This window comes from Equus quagga, chromosome 1, assembly GCF_021613505.1.
Source record: "Equus quagga isolate Etosha38 chromosome 1, UCLA_HA_Equagga_1.0, whole genome shotgun sequence".
Lineage (NCBI taxonomy): Eukaryota > Metazoa > Chordata > Mammalia > Perissodactyla > Equidae > Equus > Equus quagga.
The window spans coordinates 76,795,763-76,816,828 of NC_060267.1; the positions used below are offsets into that span (position 1 = coordinate 76,795,763).

Here is a 21,066-nt window from a genome sequence, read left to right on the forward strand (position 1 = left end):
TAATTTATCCTCTGTCATTTCTAATTTTATTTATATGAGCCTTCTCTCTTTTTTTCTTCGGTAGTCTAGCTAAGGGTTTGTCCACTTTGCTTATCTTCTCAAAGAACCAGCTCCTTGTTTCATTGATCCTTTCTACTGACTTTCTTGTTTCAAATGCAATTACTCCTGCTCTGATTTTTATTATTTCCACTTTCTGATGACTTTGGGGTTGTGTGTCCTTCTTTTTCTATTTTGTTAGGTGTAAGTTAAGATTGCTTATAGGAAATTTTTCTTCATTCTTCAGGTGAACCTGTATCGCTATGAGTTTGCCTCTTAGGACCAGTGTTGCTGCATCCCAAATGAGTTGATATGGTCTATTTTCCTTTCCCTTTCTCTCCAGATATTTTTTATTTCTCCTTTAATTTCTTCAATGATCCATTGGTTGTTCAGTAGCATGGTGTTTAGTCTCCACATGATTTCCCTTTCCAAGCTTTTTTTATTGTCATTTTTCTCTAGTTTCATAGCATCATGGTCTGAAAAGGATCCTTAATATAATTTCAATCTTCTTGAAAGCTTTGAGGTGTACCTTGTTTCCTAACAGATGGTCTATCTTTGAGAATGTCCATGTGTCCTTGAGAAGAATGTGGATTCTGCTGATTTGAGATGGACTGTTCTATTATATTTATAAAGTCCATCTGGTCTAGTTTTTCATTTGAATCCACTATTTCCTTGTTGACTTTCTCTCTGGAGATCTAGCCATTCTCTAAGCAGTGTAAGTGGGGGTGAAGGTGCGCTAATATTATTGTGTCTTGTTAATATCTCCTTTTAAGTTTGCAATATTGCCTTATGTACTTTGGTGCTCCTGTGTGTGGTTCACATATAATTATCAGTGTTAGGTCTTCTTGGTGGAGAATCTCTTTGATCATTGTGTACTGCTCCTCTTCGTCTCTTATTACCTGTTTTATCTTGAAGTCTACTTTCATAGAGTTATGGCAATACTTGTTTCTTTTGTCTCCATTATCTTGGAGGATCATCTTCCATCCCTTTTCTCTGAGTCTACCTTTGTCTTTGGAGCTGAGATATGTATCCTGGAGACGGTATATTGTTGGGACTTGTTTTTTAACCCATCTCACCACTCTGTCTTTTGATAGGAGAATTCAATCAGTTTACATTTAGAGTGATTATTGATATATGAGGGCTCAATGCTGCCATTTTATCACTTGTTTTCTGGTTCTTCTGCATTTCCTTTGTTTCCTGTCCCACGTATTTCAGACTACTAATTCAATTAGGTAGTTTTCAATGATGGTTTTCTCAGTTTTGTCTGTATTTATCATTAGTGTCTGAGTTCTAATTATTTGTTTAGTGGTTACCATGAGGTTTGTGTAAAAAATCTCATAGACGAGATAGTCTTTTTTCTGATAGCCTCTAATTTCCTTAAACTAATCTCATTCCATTCCTTTTCTAAGTTGTTATTGTCACAACTTATTCCATGTTGTGTTTTGAGTGTGGTCAAAATGAGGATATTATATTTATTTTCAGTGTTTTCCTTCCTTTAGCTTTAATGTTATAATTCAGTGTTTTCGGGCCTGTTCTGATAGAGAGCTGCAATTGTCTGATTTTGCCTACCTATTTCTCTCCTTGCTCAAGGCTGTGTAACCCCTTTCTTTTCAATTTCAGGTATGAGGGCTTTCTTGTGCATTTATTCTTGGGGGAAAGGGGGGGTCTTGTGGCCATGAACTCCCTTAGCTTTTGTCTATCTGGGAACGTTTTTATTTATCCATGATATGTGAAGGATATTTTTACTGGATAGAGTATTCTTGGCTCCAAGTTTTTGTCTTTCACAATTTTGAATATATCATTCCACTCTCTCCTACACTCTAAGTTTCCCACTGAGAAATCTGCAGACAGCCTGATAGGGGTTCCTTTGTAAGTTATTTTCTTCTGCCTTGCTGCCCTGAAATCCTTTTCTTTATCATTGACTTGTGCCAGCTTTACTACCATATGCCTTGGAGAAGGTCTTTTTGCATTGATAGAGTTAGGAGATCTACTGGCTTCTTTCACTTGCATTTCCAGCTCCCTCCTCAAGTTTTGGAAGGTCTCAGCTCTTATTTCTTTGAAGAAGTTTTCTGGTGCATCCTCCTTTCTCTTCACTGCACTGGAACAATGCGTATAATCTCTCTGTTGCACTTCCATTGGAGTCGGATATTTCTCGGAGAATTTCTTCATTTCTTTGTAGTCTTACTTCTCTCCTCCTCCACTGGAAGCATTTCTATATTTCTGTCCTCCAGACTGCTGATTCTCTCCTCCATAATATCAACTCTATTTTTCAAGGAGTCTAGAATTTTCTGAATACCACCCATTGTGTTTCTCATCTCCAACATTTCTGATTTCTTCTTCTTTATAGTTTCAATCTCTTTGTTGTTGAAGTTCCTTTTGTCATTGAATTGTCTATCTGTATTTTCTTGTAGCCGTTTGAGTTTTTTATGATAGCTGCTTGTAGTCTCTCTCATTTAGATTATAAATTTCAGTGCCTTCAAGACTAATTTCTGGGTACTTGTCATTTTCCTCCAGGTCTGGAGAGGTCATCCACTTTTTCATACTGTTTGATGGCATGGATTCGTGCCTGTGCACAGTGATAGTGTCTGATCCCAGCTTCCCCCTGCTGCCCCTGGGTAGGAGTCAAGTGCTGTGTATTCTGAGCTCACAGCCGCATTCTGCAGCTTGTTCGCTCACAGCTGCTAGCGACATTTGCAACTGTGTGGGTGCTCTGGCCGACCCGCTGACCTGCAGTGCTTGGCGGGGAAAGGGGGCTTTCTGTTGGCTGCTGTATCCTAGGGGTGTTCTTGCCCTGTCTTTGCTGTCTGCTCTCCTCAGGTGGTAGCTTGGTGAAGACACCCTTGAAATAGCTTGATCACCTCTGTATGGGATGTTCCCTTGGGCAGTGAGAGATGTCAGAGAGTCAAGGTATTCTCACGGAAGGCCACCACTCTCCCTTCCGTCTTATAGCCATGCTGTCCCAGGCCCTGTGTTGCTGCCATGGGGCAGGGAGAGTAGATCCCCTTACCTCCTGCCCCTTGCTCCAGGGGGGCCAGCACCACCACCTTCAGACATAAGGCTGTGTGAGTCTCTCAGACATCTTTTGCGTTCTGTGAAGGTCGTCTGTTGGCGTGTGAACGTCTTTTACATTGTATCTAGGGGCCAAGTCTACAGGGAGAGTTCTCTCTGCCATGATGCTTATGTCTCCCCTTATATAATACTTCTGGAAAGTATTTATTCATATGGATGAAGATTGGACCCCATGAGGTAGAATTGGAAATGGGCAGTGGAATTATTCATCCCACAGTTCTTACTGAAGCCTCCCTGTGCTGGGCACTGTCCCAGGACTCGACGTCCTGGTGAAGAGACAGACAGGCTCTCTGTTTGCATAGCAGGGGCTGGAGACCACATGGGGATGATTTCCTGTTTTGGACGATGGGAGGTAGTTCAAGTAACACATTTCCTGAAAATAGACATTCAGCGTTTGTGCCCCCTTCTTTGGGAAGTGTCCCTGCCTCTGGGAATGCGTCAGCCACTCTGGACATTTGCACTGTCACAGTTGTCACCACACTCAGTTGAATTCACTTCCTGTTTGCTGTCACGTCCACCCCCAAAGCTCCTCCCCCACCCCATTACTCCTGCTCCCCACACAAGCCTGGGAACTCTTAGTTGCTTTCAGCATGCGATCTACGGCTGGGCCCGTCTGAAGTCAGTGGGGCAGTAATTGGATGAAAATGTGAGAGGTTGCTGAGAGGCAAGACTATTGATATCCACATGTTGACAAATCTCCATGCAGCCCACACCCACCTTGGCCTGGAATAGCCAGACCTCCAGGTCAGGGACCCAAGTTAGACCTGGGCTTAGAGGCTTTGCCTACATCTGGCTTTTGGGGAAGGAGGGCAGGTTTTGTGCAAGGCATTTCCCCATCACCGGATGATGTCACATCAGCCTACAGCTCCTTATAAAGGTCACTGCACCCTTCAGCCTCCACTTCCGTTGTCTCCAGGTGCCTCCCAATCTCGGCATGGCGCTGCCCTGGGTTCTCACTGTCCTGAGCCTCCTTCCTCTGCTGGATGCCCAGAGCCTAGGATGTGCCAAATTCAGGGCATTGCCTATCACCGATGCCACCCTAGACCGGGTGAGTGCTGGGCACCATGGGCAGCTTCCTCCCTCTCTGGGCTTCCCTCTCCTCTGCTGGCTTGTGGTCAGTCCCCTCTCCTGATTCTGCCTTTTCTCTCCTGGGTCCGGGGGTGAAATTCTGACCAGCCTCCAGTGGCCTTCCTCTGCCTCCCAACATAGAAGCCTGATTGCCAGGTCCCCCAGCAGGGGATAATTCTGTACTTAACAAGGAGAGTCCACTGGGTTGGTGGGATGCTTGACCTGCAGTGTGAGCTCCTACATGTCCACTCTTCACCTGGTGCCTCTGTCCCCCTGTTTGCAAACTGGAGAGAGGTGTGCTGGAGTCTTGTCCCTTGGACCATTGAGACCCCAGCTCCCAGCCTCCCTCACCTGCTCCTGGCTTCTCCCCAGCTCTCTGGCAAGTGGTTTTATATCGCGTCGGCCTCCCGCAATGCTGGGTACAAGCACTCAGCGAAGACGTATCAGGCAGCCTTCTTTTACTTTGATCCCAGCCACAAGGAGGACACTATACAGCTCAGAGCTTATTCAACCATGTGAGACCCCCACACACACACCCCAGCCCCAGCTTCTGGCTTCTACCCCTCATTGCCCAGGGACTTTGAACAAGTCCTGCCCCCTTCCTGCCCTCGGCCTTCCTATCCATGGAATGGGGAGGGCTGACTCCAGTCGCCAGCTGACTCTTGTCCAGGATGACTGCGATGGGTGATGGTCCACTTCTCCTTGACCCACTTATTGTTTTTCTCCCCTTCGGTCTGGCTTCAGTGGGAACCAGTGTGTCTACAAATCAGCCCTCTTGAATGTCCACCGGAAGGAAGGGACCTTATCCATACACGGTGAGGCCAGTCCTTGGGCACAGGGCTGCTGTGTGGAACGGGGAGGATGTGGGTGGCCAGCCTACAGGAGGGGATGAGGCTAAAGCCCCGGGGGCCTTGGGCAGACAGAATATGGGACAGGCCCACTTCTTCTTCTATCCGTGCTGCCAGCCCCTGCGCACTGCAATAATCAGTAATGACAGCCACCAGTTTCGAGTTCTGACTTTGTGCCCAGCACCTCGAAGCATCTGACATGAATTAACCCACTTCACACTCACAGACAACCCTAGGAGGACATTACAGGGATCGGATGAGGACACAGAAACACAGAGATGTCAGGTAGTTTCCCGAGGTCACACACTTGCGATGAGAACTCGGATCAAACCCCAGGCTGGCTCCGTCCCACCTCTCTCTCACTGCTCTCTATCCTCTGGGAGCTCAAGTGGCAGCCTGTGCGTTGGGCAGGAAGTGACTTCACTCGATCCCACCATCACAGAAGAGAGGGTACAGAGTATGAGCACATGATGCTGATGGACTTGAACCCACAGTACGTAGCAGCCTCAGGGCCCCTCCCTAGGTCTCATTTTCCTCATCTGCAAAATGGGGAGGAAGTTGCTGACAGCCACAGTCTGTGTGCAGCTCCTGGGGTTCCACACGAGGAACTGGCGCAGGCAGGGCGTGGCGCACAGTAGGAGCCAGGGACATGGGGCCCAATTGAGCCCTGGCTTTCTCCCATTGGCTATGTGGCCCGGGGCACACAAGTCTCCTCGCTTGTGAGATGGGAGCCATGGTGCCGTCCTCGTGGTCTCACCAGAGGCTTCCTCCTCCAGAAAATGGCAGAGAACAGTTTGCCTACGTGTGGCTCACCAAGGACCCCAGAACCTTCATGTTTGCCTACTTCCTGGATGATAAGCAGAATATGGGGCTGTCCTTCTATGGTAGGTTCTCCTCCAACCCCTGTCCTCCAGGCCTGACCCAGGGAACCCCCGATCCGGGGGCTGAGCCCCCAGAACCCCGGCCCCCCCTGGCCTCCCACCCAGGCTCCCAGCATCCTCACTCAGCCCCTTGCTCCTTCCTGCAGGGGACAGGCCTGAGGTGACCCCGGAGCAGATGAGTGAGTTCCATGAAGCCATTGGGTGCATCGACATTGACAAGTCGGAAATCATGTACACTGATGAGAAAAAGGTGAGTGCAAGGAGGGCTGGGCAGCGGGCACCCAAGTGTGTCCTCCCTGGGGCAGCCCCAGAGTCCCAGGGAGGGAAAGCTGCCCACCAAGACGCCACACCCATGACACAGGTGGCACCATCACCCCAATTTCTGGGAACCCTGGGAAAGGGCTGATGGACACAGGCACTGGAGGTGGCCCCCTGGCCTGCGGCCTGCCACCCCATCGCCTGACTCGGGGAGTTCGGGGGCCACACGGCTGCCCAGAGCCTCAGTGGCAGCATCTGCACTATGGTGGTGAGGATGCAGGAGGTCAGCATGAGGGATGGGCGGGACATAAGGGCTGGGCAACTGCCGGCTATTCCTAAGGGTTTGAGGCCCCATTGTAGAGGTGAATAAGCTGAGGCTCAGAGAGGGAAAGTGACTCACCCAAGGTCACCCAGCTCGGAAGTGGCAGAGCCGGGCCGGAGCCCTGGGTGGCCTTGACCACAGTCCACAGGTCATTCCGGCTTCCCCCAGGGACCCCTGCTGACCCCGTCACTGTGCTCTCTCTCCCCATCTTCTAGGATCAGTGTGGGCTGCTGGAGAAGCAGCACGAGGAGGAAAGGAAGGAGAAACAGGAGGAGGCCTAGGAGGACGCAGCCCTGGGTTGGGGCCTCGGGGACTTGGGGGCGTCCTCAGCCCCGACCCACCCTTTGTACCTCCATTCCTTCCCTCAGTGGCAACAATAAAGCTTCTGCCTTTGAGACGGGCACTCTTCATTCACTCATTCCGTCATTCGCTCCTTCATTCATTCATTCCCGTTGAGACCCACCCTGAGTTGAGCGCTGGCCGAGCACTGGACAAGGCCCTGCCCCTGGTTCACAGGGCCCCCGCTAGAAGCCCCAGCACCCGTGCCAGGACAGACGACCATGTGCCTGAGCCCAGTGGGAGCCCAGCACGGGGATGGTTCCCTCTGTATGGGGAAGTCCGGGTGGGCTGCCTGGAAGGGGCGTCTGTACTGGTGTAGAAAGATAGGAACTGGATACCACGTCTGTTTCCGCTGCAGCCCAAGGATCTGGGAGGACGCCTTGGAGGAAGTTGAGGCAGTGGACCCCACGTAGGGGTTCAGCTGGATTCGGGGCAGGGAGGACTCAGGCGTGTGGTCCAAGCACGAGGGACATTACTGAGGACATCCCTCTGGCCCTGAGGGGAGGAGAGGGGGCAGGAGCCAGACTGGAGGCACGAAGACCTGAGGTGGGCCGTGAGAAGCATCCTGGCAAAGGCGGGGGTCTGGACCACAGCCAGGAGCACAGGCGAGGGACGTGTGGGCTTGGCACCTTGGACCAAGGGCCGTGTGTCACTGTGACACGTCCTGAGACACCCGCCTGACCCCAACAAGAGGACACGACACCCAGCGGGATGTGGCTCCTGGGAGCCAACCACCCTGCAATATGTTTGCATCCTCCGGACAGGGTCCCGTCCGGGGCAGCCCACGCCGTGGCAGGAAGAGGCTGATGAGCACCTGAACAGGGGCCAGCGAGGAAGGCCGCCTCCTCCCAGCCTGAGGGCTCCGGGTCTGTGGTCACGGGAGGGCAGAGGCTCCACTCAGGGGGCGGGAATGGCGGGGCTGAATTTTCCAGGCAAAGCCTCGTGTGAGCGGCCTCAGCCTTCAGAGAGACAGGCCCCAACCCCACGCCTGATGCCCAGTCCTGCGCTCACACACCACCACCCACCAAAGAGCCAGCTGCACACACCCAAGACTCAGCTCAGGGGTCGGCGTCTGGTAGGCGCTCAGCGAACGGCAGCTGTGGCTGCTGTTTGCTACTTAATGGAGCACTGCAGAGAGAGTCCAGGCTCCAGCTTTTGCACACATTGATCTACTGTGTGTCTTGTAGCATCTCTGGCCTCCGTACGAAGGGCTTGATCAGACGGCCTCTCCTTGCAGAAGCTCCAGTAGAAAGACTTATGGTTCTGAGAGAGGCAGAGGGGGAAAGTGGGAGACACAGAAGCCACCAGAGGGAGGCAGGTGGAGGGAGGTGTGGGAGGGGCCGTGGCTGCCAGCTTCCCAGGCCGTCTGTGGGCGTGTCCATCCCTGGAGGCTCCGGGAAAGGCCTCTCCAGCCATAGCAAGGCTGGGCGCACGTCACCCTCAGTGCTGCCATGCTACGATGGTCCAGTGGTGTCAAGGTGCCACACGGGCCACCAGTCACTAGAGGAAGGTCCCCAGCCACATCCATCCCAGGGATCGCTGCTCCAGAGCAGCTGGTGACAGGCGGGTGGCCAGGTGTGCACCAGAGCCCCTGGCCTCTCCCTTCTTCTCCAGCCTCCTACGGAGGATGCAAGACAGGAACACTCCTCAGTTTAAAACATCTGTCCATCTGTCTATAAATTATTGGCTGGAGGGGTGTATATATATATATGTATATATATGTGTGTGTGTGGATATATGCATATGTCCACAAAGACACATGTCCATAAAAACATGTTTATTTCTCTATTTGTTGAAAGCTCGCTCAGACTCCTGCTTCATCCCACATCCTACCTGGGTACCAGCTGCCTGGTTCGTGACCCACAGAAGCAGTCAACAAACCCAAGCTCGGTCAGGATGGGAAAGCAGCCCAGGAAGCCGGGCTCAGCAAGGGCAGAGGGAAACTCCCCATGGACCCCCATCTGCTGGCTGTGATGGGAAGACTCAGCCTGGGGGCAGCGGGGTTTCCTCCCTGTGCTCCAGGGGCTGTAAGATGGGGACAGTCATGGTGTGCATGTCACAGGCTTGTTGGGGGAACCGGATGGGGCCGGATCCATGAGGCACTCCCCTCAGCCCTGGCAGATGTGAAACGCTCAATGTTCTTAGAAAGTTGGACAGACTCTGGGTCCTCATGCAGCCCCGTCCGTCACCCCTGCCTCGACATCCCTGGGTCTCAGTCAGACCTTCAGCATGGCCCGGTTCCGGCTCTTCGTTCCCTCCTGGGCCGTGAGGGTCCCACTCTGTGTGATGTTCCGGGACCCTGTCACTCCCAGCTCCTCGGCCTCTGTCCGCTCACCCGGGACAGATATGTTTCCTGTTGCTGCCTTGTCCCCAGCCCCCAGCAAGTGGCTCTGGGGTTACCCACCCCTCCCAGTGAGCCACGGGGGATGGCCACGTCTATAACTCACTTACTAATGTGATAACCTGCACCGTTACCATAACCGCTTACTCGTTATTGTCTGCTCTGCTCTGCAGTCAGATCCATGGAAGTAGGAGCCATCTCTCTGCATGTTGTAACATTAAGCACTTTGAAATCCTACTGTGTTTCATCTGGAGCCTGACTCTGCGCCGGGTGCCTGGTTCATGACCCAGGGTCCCTGGGGACCCAGCCCTGGCTCTCGGATGGGAGTAGATGATTCTGTCTTCGCATGCAGCCCAGGTCCTGCCACAGCAGGTGCTTCCTGACCCTCCTTATGACTGACAGCTGCATGGGCTCCCAGAACCACGCATGGGCCCTGGGGCACGGAGGCGTCGGAAACTGTTTGCTGAATGACTGATGGACAAAGAGCCCGAGATTGACAGAGGCAGCCCTCCCGGATGATTTCATATCACGGACGCAGAGAAAGTGGTAACATGTGAATGGCTCGTGGGTCTCAGAAAGGGCTGCTCAGGACAGAGGAGACCACCCTGGGGACCGTGCCACCCGCCCTCCCTTCCCCAGCCGTGTATTGTATTGTGTGTCACATCTATGTAGACACAATTGGATCATATGAATGACTTAATATTGCCAAATGTTTCTCAGCTCCACGTGCAACTCTTGCAAATACCACCTGTTTCCAATTCAGGCGACCAAGCCCAGCCACACAGCGCAGTGATGGACTCGCCGTCTCATTGGGAAACAAACATTGATGTTGCAAGAATTTACTGCCTTTGCGCTGAGAGGGAGGAATCAGAAGTTAGTCACTTGTCCTTTCTCTGAGCCCTAAGTCTCCTCTGATGCTCCCTGAGCTCTGAAGCAGGTCCGTCTCCTGTGTTGGCAGCAGCATCCTCCACAAAGGCTCAGCACAGCCGGGGACAGCAGCCCGATGGTCCAGGGACCGAGTGCAAAATGCGAGGTCTGCACGGTGTTGGTTGTGAAAAAGCATGTTTAGGGCTGTGGGTCACTCTGTGCCAGTTGCAGGACCAGATCCCAAGTGACAGAGGGGCTCACGTATTCTTCAATAAACTCTGCATGTGTGTGTGATATGAGGGACCCTCTAAAGCTCTTGACTCTGGACAGGAGCTTAGAATCTGGGAAGGGAATGAAAGCTTATGTATCCATTCGAATCACAACTACCAACTACATCGAAATATGAAAAATTATTGAAAATATATGAAATGAATAGGAATACATAATTGTAAACACACAGTAATGATACTTTTTAAAAATAGTTTATAACGTTGTGTAATTTCAGCTGTGCATTATTGTTGGTCCCCACGCATATGTGCTCCTTACCCCTCACGCCCACCGCCAACCCCTTCCCCCTCTGGCATCCACTAATCTGTTCTCTTTGTCCACGTTTCCTTTGTCTTTCACATATGAGTGAAATCACACAGTGTTTGTCTCTGTTTGTCTGGCTTATTTCACTTAACATCATACCCTGAATGTCCATCCCTGGTGTTCTGAATGGGACGATTTTGTCTTTTTTCTGGCTCAGTGGTATTGCATTGTATACATACACCACCTCTTCTCTATCCACTCATCAGTCCATGGGCACTTGAGTTGCTTCCACATCTTGGCTATTGTGAATAATGCTGCGATGAACACAGGGGTGCACACCTCTACTTGAATTGTTGATTTTAAGGTCTTTGGATAAATACCCAGTAGCGGGAAGGCAGGGTCATGTGGTTTTTCTATTTTTAATTTTTTGAGAAATCTCCATACTATTTTCCATAGTGGCTGCACCAGTTTGCATTCCCCATTGTATGAGGGTTCCTTTTTCTCCACAGCCTCTCCAACATTTGTTATTTTTTGTCTTGGTGATTATAGCCATTCTAACGGATGTAAGGCTATGTTAGTGCAGACCTGATTTGCATCTCCCTGATGATTTGTGTTGCTGAACATCTTTTCACAGGCCTGTTGGCCATCTGTTCTTCTTCTTTGGAAAAATGTTCATATCCTCTGCCCATTTTTGGATCAGGTTGTTTGGTTTTTGGTTGTTCAGTTGTGTGAGCTCTTTATATATTATGGAGATTAACCCTTTGTCAGATACATGATTTGCAAATATTTTCCCCGAGTTCATGGGTTGCCTTTTTGTTTTGATCTTGGTTTCCTTTTCTTTGCAGAAGCTCTTTAGTTTGCTGAAGTCCCACTCGTTTATTTTTTCTTTTGTTTCCCTTCCCGAGTAGACATGACATTTGCAAAGGTGCTGCTAAGACCAGTGTCAAAGAGCATACTGCCTGTACTTTCTTCTAGGAGTTTTACACTTTCAGGTCTTACCTTCAAGTCTTAATCCATTTTGAGTTAATTTTTGCATATGGCAAAATAGAATGGTGTAATTTCCTTCTCTTGCATGTGGCTGTCAAGTCTTGCCAACACCACTTATTGAAGAGACTTTGCTTTCTCCATTGTAGATTATTGGTTCCATTGTCGAAGATCAGCTGTCCATAGGTGTGTGGTTATATTTCTGGGCTTTCAGTTCTGTTCCATTGATCTCTGCGTCAGTTTTTCTGCTGGTACCATGCTGTTTTCATTACTCTACATTTGTAGTATATTTTGAAGTCAGGCGTTGTGAAACCTCCATATTTGTTCTTTTTTCTCAGGATTGCTTTAGCTATTCATGGTGTTTTCTTGCCCCACATGAATTTTAGGATTCTTTGTTCTATTTCTGTGAAGAATGTCACTGGCATTCTGATGGGGATTGCATTGAATGTGTCAATTGCTTTAGGTAATATGGACATCTTAACTATGTTTGTTCTTCCAATCCGTGTGCATGGAATATCTTTCCCTTTCTTTGTTAGCATCATTTTAGTTCAGTAATGACATGTTGTTTTGTTTGTATAAGTCTTTTACCTTCTTAATTAAATTTATTCCTAGATATTTAATTCTTCTTGATGGGATTGTAAATAGGATTGTATGCTTGAGTTCTCTTTCTGTTAGCTCATTAATAGCGTATAGAAATGCAACTGATTTTTGTAAGTTGATTTGTACCCTGAAACTTTGCTGTAGCTGTTGATTATTTCTAATAGTTTTCTGATGGATTTTTTAGGGTTTTCTATGTATAAAATCCTATGGTCTGCAAACAGCAAGTGCTGTGCGTCTTCATTGCCTATTTGGATTCGTTTTATTTCTTTTTCTTGCTTAATTGCTCTGGCCCAGAGCTCCAGTACTATGTTGAATAAGAGTGGCAAGCGTGGGCACACTTGTCTTGTTCCTTTTCTCAGAGGAATGGCTTTCCGTTTTTTCCCCTTGATGTTGGCTATGGGTTTGTCATATATGGCCTTCATTATGTTGCGGTAGTTTCCTTCTATACCCATTTTATTGAGAGTTTTTGTCATAAACAGATGTTGGATCTTGTCAAAAGTTTTCTCTGTGTCTATTGAGATGATCATGTGATTTTTATTCTTCATTTTGTTAATGTGGCTTATCACAGTGATTGATTTTCAGATGTTGAACCATCCCTGTGTCCCTGGTATAAATCCCACCTGATCATGGTGTATGATCTTTTTAATGTCTTGCTGTACTCAGTTTGCCAATATTTTGCTAATGATTTTTGCTTCTATGTTCATCAGTGACATTAGCCTGTAATTTAACTCCTTCTCTTGTCCTTCTCTTGCTTTGGTCCCAGGGTGATGTTGGCCTCATAAGATGGGCTCGGAAGTGTTCCATCTCCCTCACTTTTTTGGAATACATTGATAAAGATAGGTGTTAAATCTTTTTTGAATGTTTGTTAGAATTCTCCAGAAAAGCCATCTGGTCCTAGACTTTTATTTTTTGGGAGGTATTTGATGACTGTTTCAATCGCCCTACTTGTGATTGGTCTATTCAGATTCCCTATTTCTTCTTGGTTCAGTTTTGGGAGGTTGGATGAGTCTAAGAATTTATGCATTTCTTCTAGATTGTCCAATTAGTACGCAGATAGTCCTTTCTAGTATTCTCTTAGATTCCTTTGTATTTCTGTGGTATCCATTGTCATTTCTCCTCTTTCGTCTATAATTTTATTTATTTGAGCCTTCTCTCTTATTCTCTTAGTGGGTCTCTCTAAGGGTTTGTCAATTTTGTTTATCTTCTCAATGAAGCAGTTCGTTGTTTCATTGATCCTTTCTACTGTGTTTTTTGTTTCAATTTATTTTACTTCTGCTCCAATTTTTGTTATTTCTCTCCTTCTGTTGACTTTGGGCTTTGTTTGTTCTTCTGCTCTATTTCTGATAGGTGTCGTTTAAGATTGCTTATTTGAGATTTTTCTTGTTTGTTAAGATCGGCCTGTATTGCTATGAATTTCCTCATAGGATCACTTTTGCTGCATCCCATATAAGTTGGTATGGTGTATTTTCATCCATCTCCAGATATTTTTTGATAGCTTTTAAAATTTCTTCACTGATCCAGTGGTTGTTGAGTAGCATGCTATTTAGTCTCCACATCTTTGTCCCTTTCCTAGTTTTTTCTTGTAATTATCTGTTTTCATAGCATTATGGTGAAGAAAGTTGTTTGATGTGATTCCAATCTTCTTATTCATTGAGGTTTGCTATGTTTCCCAATATATGGTGTATCTTGAGAACGTTCACAGTGCGCTTGAGAAGAATGTGTACTCTGTGCTTTTTGGATGGAGTGTTTTATAAATATCTATAACGTCCATCTGGCCTAGTTTTTCATTTAAATCCACCATTTCCTCATCGAATCTCTCTCTGGATTATCTTTCCATTCAGATAGGTGATCTAAGTGGGGTGTTATGGTCCCCCATTTCTATTGTGTTGTTTGTAAATATCTCCTTTGAGGTTTGTTAATAGTTGCTTTATGTACTTCGGTGGTCCTGTGTTGGGTGCATACATATTTATCAGTATTCCATTTTCTTGGTGGAGCATCTCTTTTATCATTATATACTGCCCTTCATTGTCACTCATTCCCTGTTTTAACTTGAAGTCTCCTTTGTCTGACATAAGTATGGCAACACCTGCTTCCTTTTGTCGGCCATTAGTCTGGAGTGTCATCTTCCATCCCTTCCCTCTGAGCCTGTGTTTCTCTTTGAAGCTGAGACGTATTTCCTGGAGGCAGCAGACTGTTGGGTCTCGTATCTTAATCCATCCCACCACTCTGTGTCTTTTGATTGGAGAATTCAATCCATTCACATTTAGAGTGATGATTGACCTAGGAGGGCTTAATGCTGCCATTTTATAGCTCATGTTCCGCTTCTTCTGCATTTCCTTTGTTTCTCGTCCTGTGTATTTCAGACTACTAATTCAATTAGGTAGTTTTCTATGATGGTTTTCTTAGTTTTCTCTTTCTTTATCATTTGTGTCTCTTTTCCGATCATTGGTTTAGTGGTTACCATCTGGTTTGTATTAAAAATCTCATAGATGAGATAATCCATTTTCCAATAGCCTCTTATTTCCTTAGACTAAGCTAATTCTATCCCTTTCTGCTTCCCCTTCTAAATAGTTATTGCCACAACTTATCCCATCTTTTGTTTTGAGTTTGTGGTCAAAATGACAAGATCAGATTTATTTTTGGTGTTTTTCCTGCCCTTTATCTTTACTGTAATAGTTAAGTGTTTGTGAGCCTGTTCTGAGAGAGAACTGCCATTTTCTCGTTTTCTCTACTTATTTATCTCATTACTCAAGGATGGTAACCTTTTTCCTCCTTTTGTTTCCAGGTATAAGGTCCTTCTGGAGCATTTCTTCTGGGGGTGGGGGTTTTATGGCATGAACGACCTCAGCTTCTGTGTATCGGGGAAGGTTTTTATTTCTCCATCACGTCTGATGCATATTTTCACTGGATAGAGTATTCTTGGCTGAAAGTTTTCGTCTCTCAGAATGTTGAATATATCAATCCACTCTCTCCCAGCATGGAAGGTATCTGCTGAGCAATCTGCTGACAGCCTCATAGGGGTTCCTTTGTAAGTTATTTTCTTCTGCCTTGCTACCCTTAATATTTTTTCTTTATCATTGACTTTTGCCAGCTTTCCTATTATACACCATGGATTAGGTCTCTTTACATCGATACAGTTAGGAGGTCTATTGTGTTCTTTCCTTGTCTTTCCAGTCCTTTCCCAGGTTTGGGAAGTTCTCAGCTGTTATTACTTTGAACAAGTTTTCTGCTCCATTCTTCTTCCCTTCTCCCTCTCGCACACCTATAGTCCTTCTGTTGCATTTCCCAGTTGAGTCAGATATTTCTTGGAGAATTTCTTCATTTCCCTTCCTTCTTAGTTCTCGCTCCTCCCCCATTCGAAGTATTTCTATTTCTGTCATCCAGATTCGTCTCTCCTCCACAATTTCAACCCTGTTATTCAAGGATTCTAGATTTTTCTTGATCTCTTCCATTGTGTTTTTCATCTCCAAGGTTTCTAACTGCTTCTTCTTTATAGTTTCTATCTCTTTTGTGAAGAAGGACCTGGTTTCATTGAACTATCTATCTGTATGTTCTTGTATCCTTTTGAGTTTTTTAGGATAGCTATCTTGAATAGTCTGTCATTTAGATTATAAATTTCAGTGCTTTCAGGATTGATTTCTGGGTGTCTGTCATTTTCCTTCTGGTCTGGAGATTTAATATAGTTTTTTCATACTGTTTAATGGCATGGATTTGTGCCTCCACATAGTGATAGTATCTGGTTGTAGCTTCCACCTGCTGCTAGTGGGTAGATGTCAACAGCTTTGTATTCTGAACTCGCTCATAGCCGCTGGCTGCATTTCTACCTGTGCTGGTGCTCTGGCTGCCTGGCTGAGCAGGAGCACTGGGTGGGGGGAAGGGTGCTTTCTTTCACCTGCTCTATCTGGGGGTTGTTCTCACTCTGCCCACAGTATCTGCTCTCCTAGGGTGCTGGCTTGGTGAAGACACCCCTGCAATAACTTAGTCACCTCTGTGAAGTGCTTTCCCCCAGGCAGTGAGAGAACGAGGACATGGATGGTGATCCTGCAGATCACCACCCCTCCCCACTTCCCTCTCGTACCCACCCTCTCCCAAGCCCTGCATTGAGCCATGGGGGAGGGAGAGGAGACCCCCTTACCTCCTGCCACTTGCCCCAGGGGGTCCTGCACCTCCACCTTCAGACATATGGCTGCAAGGGTCTCTCTGACGTCTTTCGTGTTGTGCAAATGTCCTCTGTTGGTATTTAAATGTCCTTTATTTAATATCTTGGAGGAGAGTCCCAGGCGAGAGTTCTGTGTGCTGTGATGCTGACGTCACTCCCCATATTAATATGTTTCAAAATTCTTGATTCCTATGGATGGAGATTGGACCCCCTCAGGTAGAAATGCAAATGGGCAGTGGATTTTTCATCCCACAGATTTAGGGAGGCCCACCACGTGCTGGGCCCTGTGCCAGGACTGGGGATGGACTGTTGAGGACACAGACAGGCTCTCTGCAGGCATGGCAGGGGTGGAGCCAAGATGGGGACGATTTCCTGTTTTTGATCTTGGCAGATGATTCAAGTAACACTTGTCCTAGAAATAGACACTTAGCATAGATGCCCCCTCCTTCGGAAGCATCCCTGCCTTGGAGGTGGGTCAGACCCTCAGGACTTTTCCTATTTCACAGTTGTCACCCCACTCAGTTGAATTCCATCTGTGTTTCCCATCACCCCCACCCCCAAAGCCCTCCCTCAGCCTTCACCCCTGCACGCCACTCAAGCCTGGGAAGTCTTACTTGCCTTCAACATTTGATGTACGGCTGGATCCCTCCCAAGTCAGTGCGTAAGAATTAGATGACATGACAGTTTGCTGAGAGGCCCGACTCTTGAAATCCACATGTTGACAAATATCCGTCCAGCGCACAACCACCTTGGCCTTGAAAAGCCTGGCATTCAGTTCAAGGACCCAAATTAGACCAGGGCTTAGAGGCTTTGCCTCAAGCTTGCTTTTAGGGAAGGAGGGCAGGTTTTGTGCAAGGCATTTCCCCACCACCGGATGGTGTCACATCTGCCCACAGCTCCTGATAAAGGTCACTGCACCCTTCAGCCACCACTTCCGTTGTCTCCAGGTGCCTCGCCATCTCAGCATGGCGCTGCCCTGGGTTCTCACGGTCCTTAGCCTCCTTCCTCTGCTGGATGCCCAGAGCCCAGTGTGTGCCAACTTCAGGGCATCGCCTATCACCGACGCCACCCTGGACCGGGTGAGTGCTGGGCCCTCTGGAAAGCTTCCTCCCTCTCTGGGCTTCCCTCTGCCCTGCTGGCTTGTGGTCAGCCCCCTCCTCTGACTCTGCCCTTTCCTCTCGTGGCTCTGGGGGTGAAATTCTGACCAGCCTCCAGTGGCCTTCCTCTGCCTTCCAACTCAGAAGCCTCGTTGTCAGGTCCACAGCAGGGGACAGTTGTGTACTGGACAAGGGTGGGCCACTGGCTTAGGGGGATGCTTGACCCTCAGCCTGAGCTCCTGCACGTCCAAACTTCTCCTGGGGCTCCAGTCCTGCTGTTTGCAAACTGGAGGGAGAGGTGTGCTGGAGTCTTGTCCCGTGGACCATCGAGACTCTGGCTCCCAGCCTCCCTCACCTGCTCCTGGCTTCTCCCCAGCTCTCTGGCAAGTGGTTCTATATTGCGTCGGCCTTCCGCAACCCTGAGTACCTTGAGATGACTAAGAAGCTCCAGGCGGCTTTCTTCTACTTAGCCCCCAACAAGAGGGAGGACACGATACAGCTCAGGGAGTACTCGACCATGTGAGACCCCCACACGCCCAGCCCAGCCCCAGCTTCTGGCTTCTACCCTGAGCCGCCGGAGGACCTGGAGCAAGTCCTGTCCCCTTCCTGGCCTCGGCCTTCCCCTCCATGGAATGGGGAGGGCTGACCCCAACTGCCAGCAGACTCCTGACCCCAGGTGTCTGTGATGGGTGATTGTCCACTTCTCCTTGACTGACTAACTGTTTTTCTTGCCCCTTCACTCTGGCCCTAGTGGCAACCAGTGCATCTATGACTCTGGCATCTTGAATGTCCAGCGCGACAAAGGGACCTTATCCAAACAAGGTGAGAGCAGCCCTCGGGCACAGAGCGGCTGTGTGGAATGGGGAGGACGTGGGCGGGCCAGTCGACAGGAGGGGATGAGGCCAAAGCCCTTGGGGCTGTGGACACAGAGAGAATACGAGACAGGCCTGCTTCTTCTGTCTCCGTGGTCCTGGCACCTGCACACTGTAATAGTCACCAGTTTCGAGCTATGACTTTGTGCCCAGCACCCTGAAGCCCCTGGCATGCTTTATCCCACTTAATTCTCACAGACAACCCTAGGAGGACATTAGGCAATCAGATGAGCAAACAGGAAAACAGAGATGTCAAGTAGTTTCCCGAGGTCACACACTTGCAATGAGACCTCGGATGAAACCCCAGGGTGGCTCCGTGCCGCCTCTCAATCATCCGTCTCTATCCCCCGGTAACTAAGGGGGCAGCCTGCGCGTTGGGCTTCACCCCCGTCGCACCATCACTGCAGAGAGGGCACATAGTAGGAGCACAGGATGGCGATGGACGTGGACCCACAGCACGTAGCAGCCCCGGGTCCCTCCCCGGGCCTCGTTTTCATCTGCAAAACAGGGAGGAAGTTGCTGACTGCCACAGTCTGCGTGCAGCTCCTGGGCTTCCACACGAGGAACGGGCTCCTGCAGGGCCTGGCACACAGTAGGAGCCAGGGACATGGGGCCCAAGTGAGCCCCTGGCAGTCACCCCTTGGCTGTGTGGCCCTGGGCACACAAGTGTCCTCACAGGTGTGATGGGAACTGTGATGCTGTCCCTGTGGTCTCACCAGAGGCTTCCTCCTCCAGCGCTGGGCAGAGAACATGTTGGCTACTTGTGGCTCACCAAGGACCCCAGAACCTTCATGATTCTCTACTTCCCGGATGACAAGCAGAATGTGGGGCTGGCCTTCTACGGTAGGGGCCCCTCCACCCCCCGCCCACCCAGGCCTCAAGCTGGGACCCTCTGCTGCTGGGGCTGGACCCTCAGGAACACATCCTGCCCTTGCCTCCTAGCCAGGCCTGACCCAGGGACCACCTGGTCCTGGGGCTGGGCCCCCCGAACCCCAGGCTTCCCTGGCCTCCCACCCAGGCTCCCAGCATCCTCACCCAGCCCCTTGCTCCCTCCTGCAGTGGACAGGCCTGAGGTGACCCAGGAGCAAATGAGTGAGTTCTATGAATCCATTGCGTGTGTGGGCATGGACAAGTCGGAAATCATATACGCTGATGAGAAACAGGTGAGTGCAAGGAGGGCTGGGCAGTGGGCACCCTGAGGGTGGTCCCACCTGGGGCAGCCCCTGAGGTTCAGGGAGGCAAAGCTGCCAGCCAAGACGAGACACCTGTGACACCAGTGGCACAAATCCCCCCCGCCATTGCTCCCGGGAACCCTGGGAAAGGGCTGATGGACACAGATGCTGGAAGTGGTGCCCTGGCCTGTGGCCTGCCGCCCCATCTTCTGGCTAGGGGACAACGGAGGCCACACGGCCTCCTGGAGCCTCAGTCCCATTATCTGTACAATGGTGGTGAGGATCCAGGAGGCCAGCATGAGGGATGGGCAGGCATAAGTACTCAGTAAATGCCAGCTTTTCCCAAGGGTTTGAGGCCCCATTTTAGAGGTGAATAACCTGAGGCTCAGAGAGGGAAAGTGACTCGCCCAAGGTCACCCAGCTCAGAAGTGGCAGAGCCAGGCTGGAGCCCTGGGTGGGCTGGACCACTGTCACAGGTCATTCCATCTTCCCCCAGAGACCCCCGCTCTCCCTGTCACCATGCCCTCTCTCCCCATCTTCTAGGATCAGTGTGGGCCGCTGGGTAAGGAGCACGAGGAGGAAAGGAAGAAGAAACAGGAGGAGGCCTAGGAGGACGCAGCCCTGGGTTGGGGCCTCAGGGACTTGGAGGTGCCCTCAGCCCCTGCCCACGCTTTGTACCTCCATTCCTTCCCTCAGTGACAACAATAAAGCTTCTTCCTTTGAGACGGGCACTTGTCATTCACTCATTCTGTAATTCGCTCCTTCATTCATTCATTCCCGTTGAAGTCCGCCCTGAGTGAGCCCTGGCCAAGCACTGGACAAGGCCCTGCCCCTGGTTCACAGGGCTCCCTGGGACCCCAGCACCCGTGCCAGGACAGATGACCACGTGCCTGAGCACAGTGGGAGCCCAGCTCGGAGACAGTTCTCCCTGTGTGGGGAAATCTGGGTGGGCTGCCTGGAAGGGGCGTCTGAACTGGTCTGGAAAGATAGGAACTGGATACCACGTCTGCTTCCGCTGCAGCCCAAGGATCTGGGAGGACGCGTTTGAGGAAGTTGAGGCGGAGGACACCACGTAGGGGTTCAGGTGGACGAGGGGCTGGGAGGACTCGGGCATGTGGTCTGAGCAGGCGGACCTTACTGAGGACATGCCCCTGGCCATGAGGGGAGGGGAGGCGAGGCGGGAGGGGCCAGAGCGGAGGCAGGAAGACTCGAGGGGGGCTGCGAGGAGCATCGTGGCAAAGGCACGGGCCTGGGGCAGCCCGGGGCAGACCTGGGGTACGCGGGTGCTTGGGGCCTGGGCTAGAAGGGCCATATGTCTCCATGACACATCCTGAGACACTTGCCTGATCCCAGGAGGAGGACACCACACCTATGGGTGAGGTCATCCCCTGGGAGCCAGGGCCCCTCCTCACAGGCCCCTCCAGTCAAAAGGTTTATGGCTCTGACAGGCAGATGGGGAAAGTAGGAGACACAGAAGCCACCAGAGGGAGGCAGGCGGAGTCTGGGAATGTGCACCCAGCAGGCCCCCTGGCGGGGGCCTCAGCATCCAACCGCCCCCCACACACTTGACTTCAGGGACCACAAGTCGAGGACACACACCACAGACCTGGGCGCCTTTGGGA

At 49.9% G+C, this 21,066-nt stretch overlaps 2 protein-coding genes across 3 annotated transcripts; both read left to right on the forward strand.

Moving 5' to 3' along the window:
- Nucleotides 1-4,018: 4,018 nt before the first annotated feature.
- LOC124251005 (alpha-1-acid glycoprotein 2-like) lies at nucleotides 4,019-6,877 on the forward strand. Of its 2 annotated transcripts, XM_046683404.1 has the most exons (6): nucleotides 4,019-4,153; nucleotides 4,546-4,688; nucleotides 4,918-4,988; nucleotides 5,798-5,905; nucleotides 6,049-6,152; nucleotides 6,698-6,877. In XM_046683404.1, the coding sequence occupies exons 1-6, from the start codon at nucleotides 4,040-4,042 to the stop codon at nucleotides 6,761-6,763; spliced, it is 606 nt and encodes a 201-aa protein (XP_046539360.1). In that variant the 5' UTR covers nucleotides 4,019-4,039; the 3' UTR covers nucleotides 6,764-6,877. The 2 variants fall into 2 exon arrangements, with proteins under 2 accessions (XP_046539360.1, XP_046539350.1); XM_046683394.1 differs by lacking the exon at nucleotides 4,019-4,153 and having other exon boundaries at nucleotides 4,165-4,688.
- Nucleotides 6,878-10,169: 3,292 nt separating this feature from the next.
- On the forward strand, nucleotides 10,170-20,156 carry LOC124226026 (alpha-1-acid glycoprotein 2-like). Its single transcript, XM_046638810.1, has 7 exons — nucleotides 10,170-10,195; nucleotides 17,200-17,382; nucleotides 17,777-17,919; nucleotides 18,152-18,222; nucleotides 19,008-19,115; nucleotides 19,332-19,435; nucleotides 19,988-20,156. Exons 2-7 carry the CDS (start codon nucleotides 17,269-17,271, stop codon nucleotides 20,051-20,053), a joined length of 606 nt encoding a protein of 201 aa, XP_046494766.1. The 5' UTR covers nucleotides 10,170-10,195; nucleotides 17,200-17,268; the 3' UTR covers nucleotides 20,054-20,156.
- The last annotated feature ends 910 nt before the right edge of the window (nucleotides 20,157-21,066 follow it).

Excerpts from the sequence above, each read along its gene's own strand:
- LOC124251005 (XM_046683394.1), top strand. The coding sequence starts at position 4,387 with ATGCTTGACCTGCAGTGTGAGCTCCTACATGTCCACTCTTCACCTGGT. Across the intron at positions 4,989-5,797 it reads AGGGACCTTATCCATACACG|AAAATGGCAGAGAACAGTTT; the intron begins GTGAGGCCAGTC and ends TTCCTCCTCCAG. Across the intron at positions 6,153-6,697 it reads TGTACACTGATGAGAAAAAG|GATCAGTGTGGGCTGCTGGA; the intron begins GTGAGTGCAAGG and ends CCCATCTTCTAG.
- LOC124226026 (XM_046638810.1), top strand. The coding sequence starts at position 17,269 with ATGGCGCTGCCCTGGGTTCTCACGGTCCTTAGCCTCCTTCCTCTGCTG. Across the intron at positions 17,383-17,776 it reads CCGACGCCACCCTGGACCGG|CTCTCTGGCAAGTGGTTCTA; the intron begins GTGAGTGCTGGG and ends GCTTCTCCCCAG. Across the intron at positions 19,116-19,331 it reads TGTGGGGCTGGCCTTCTACG|TGGACAGGCCTGAGGTGACC; the intron begins GTAGGGGCCCCT and ends TCCCTCCTGCAG.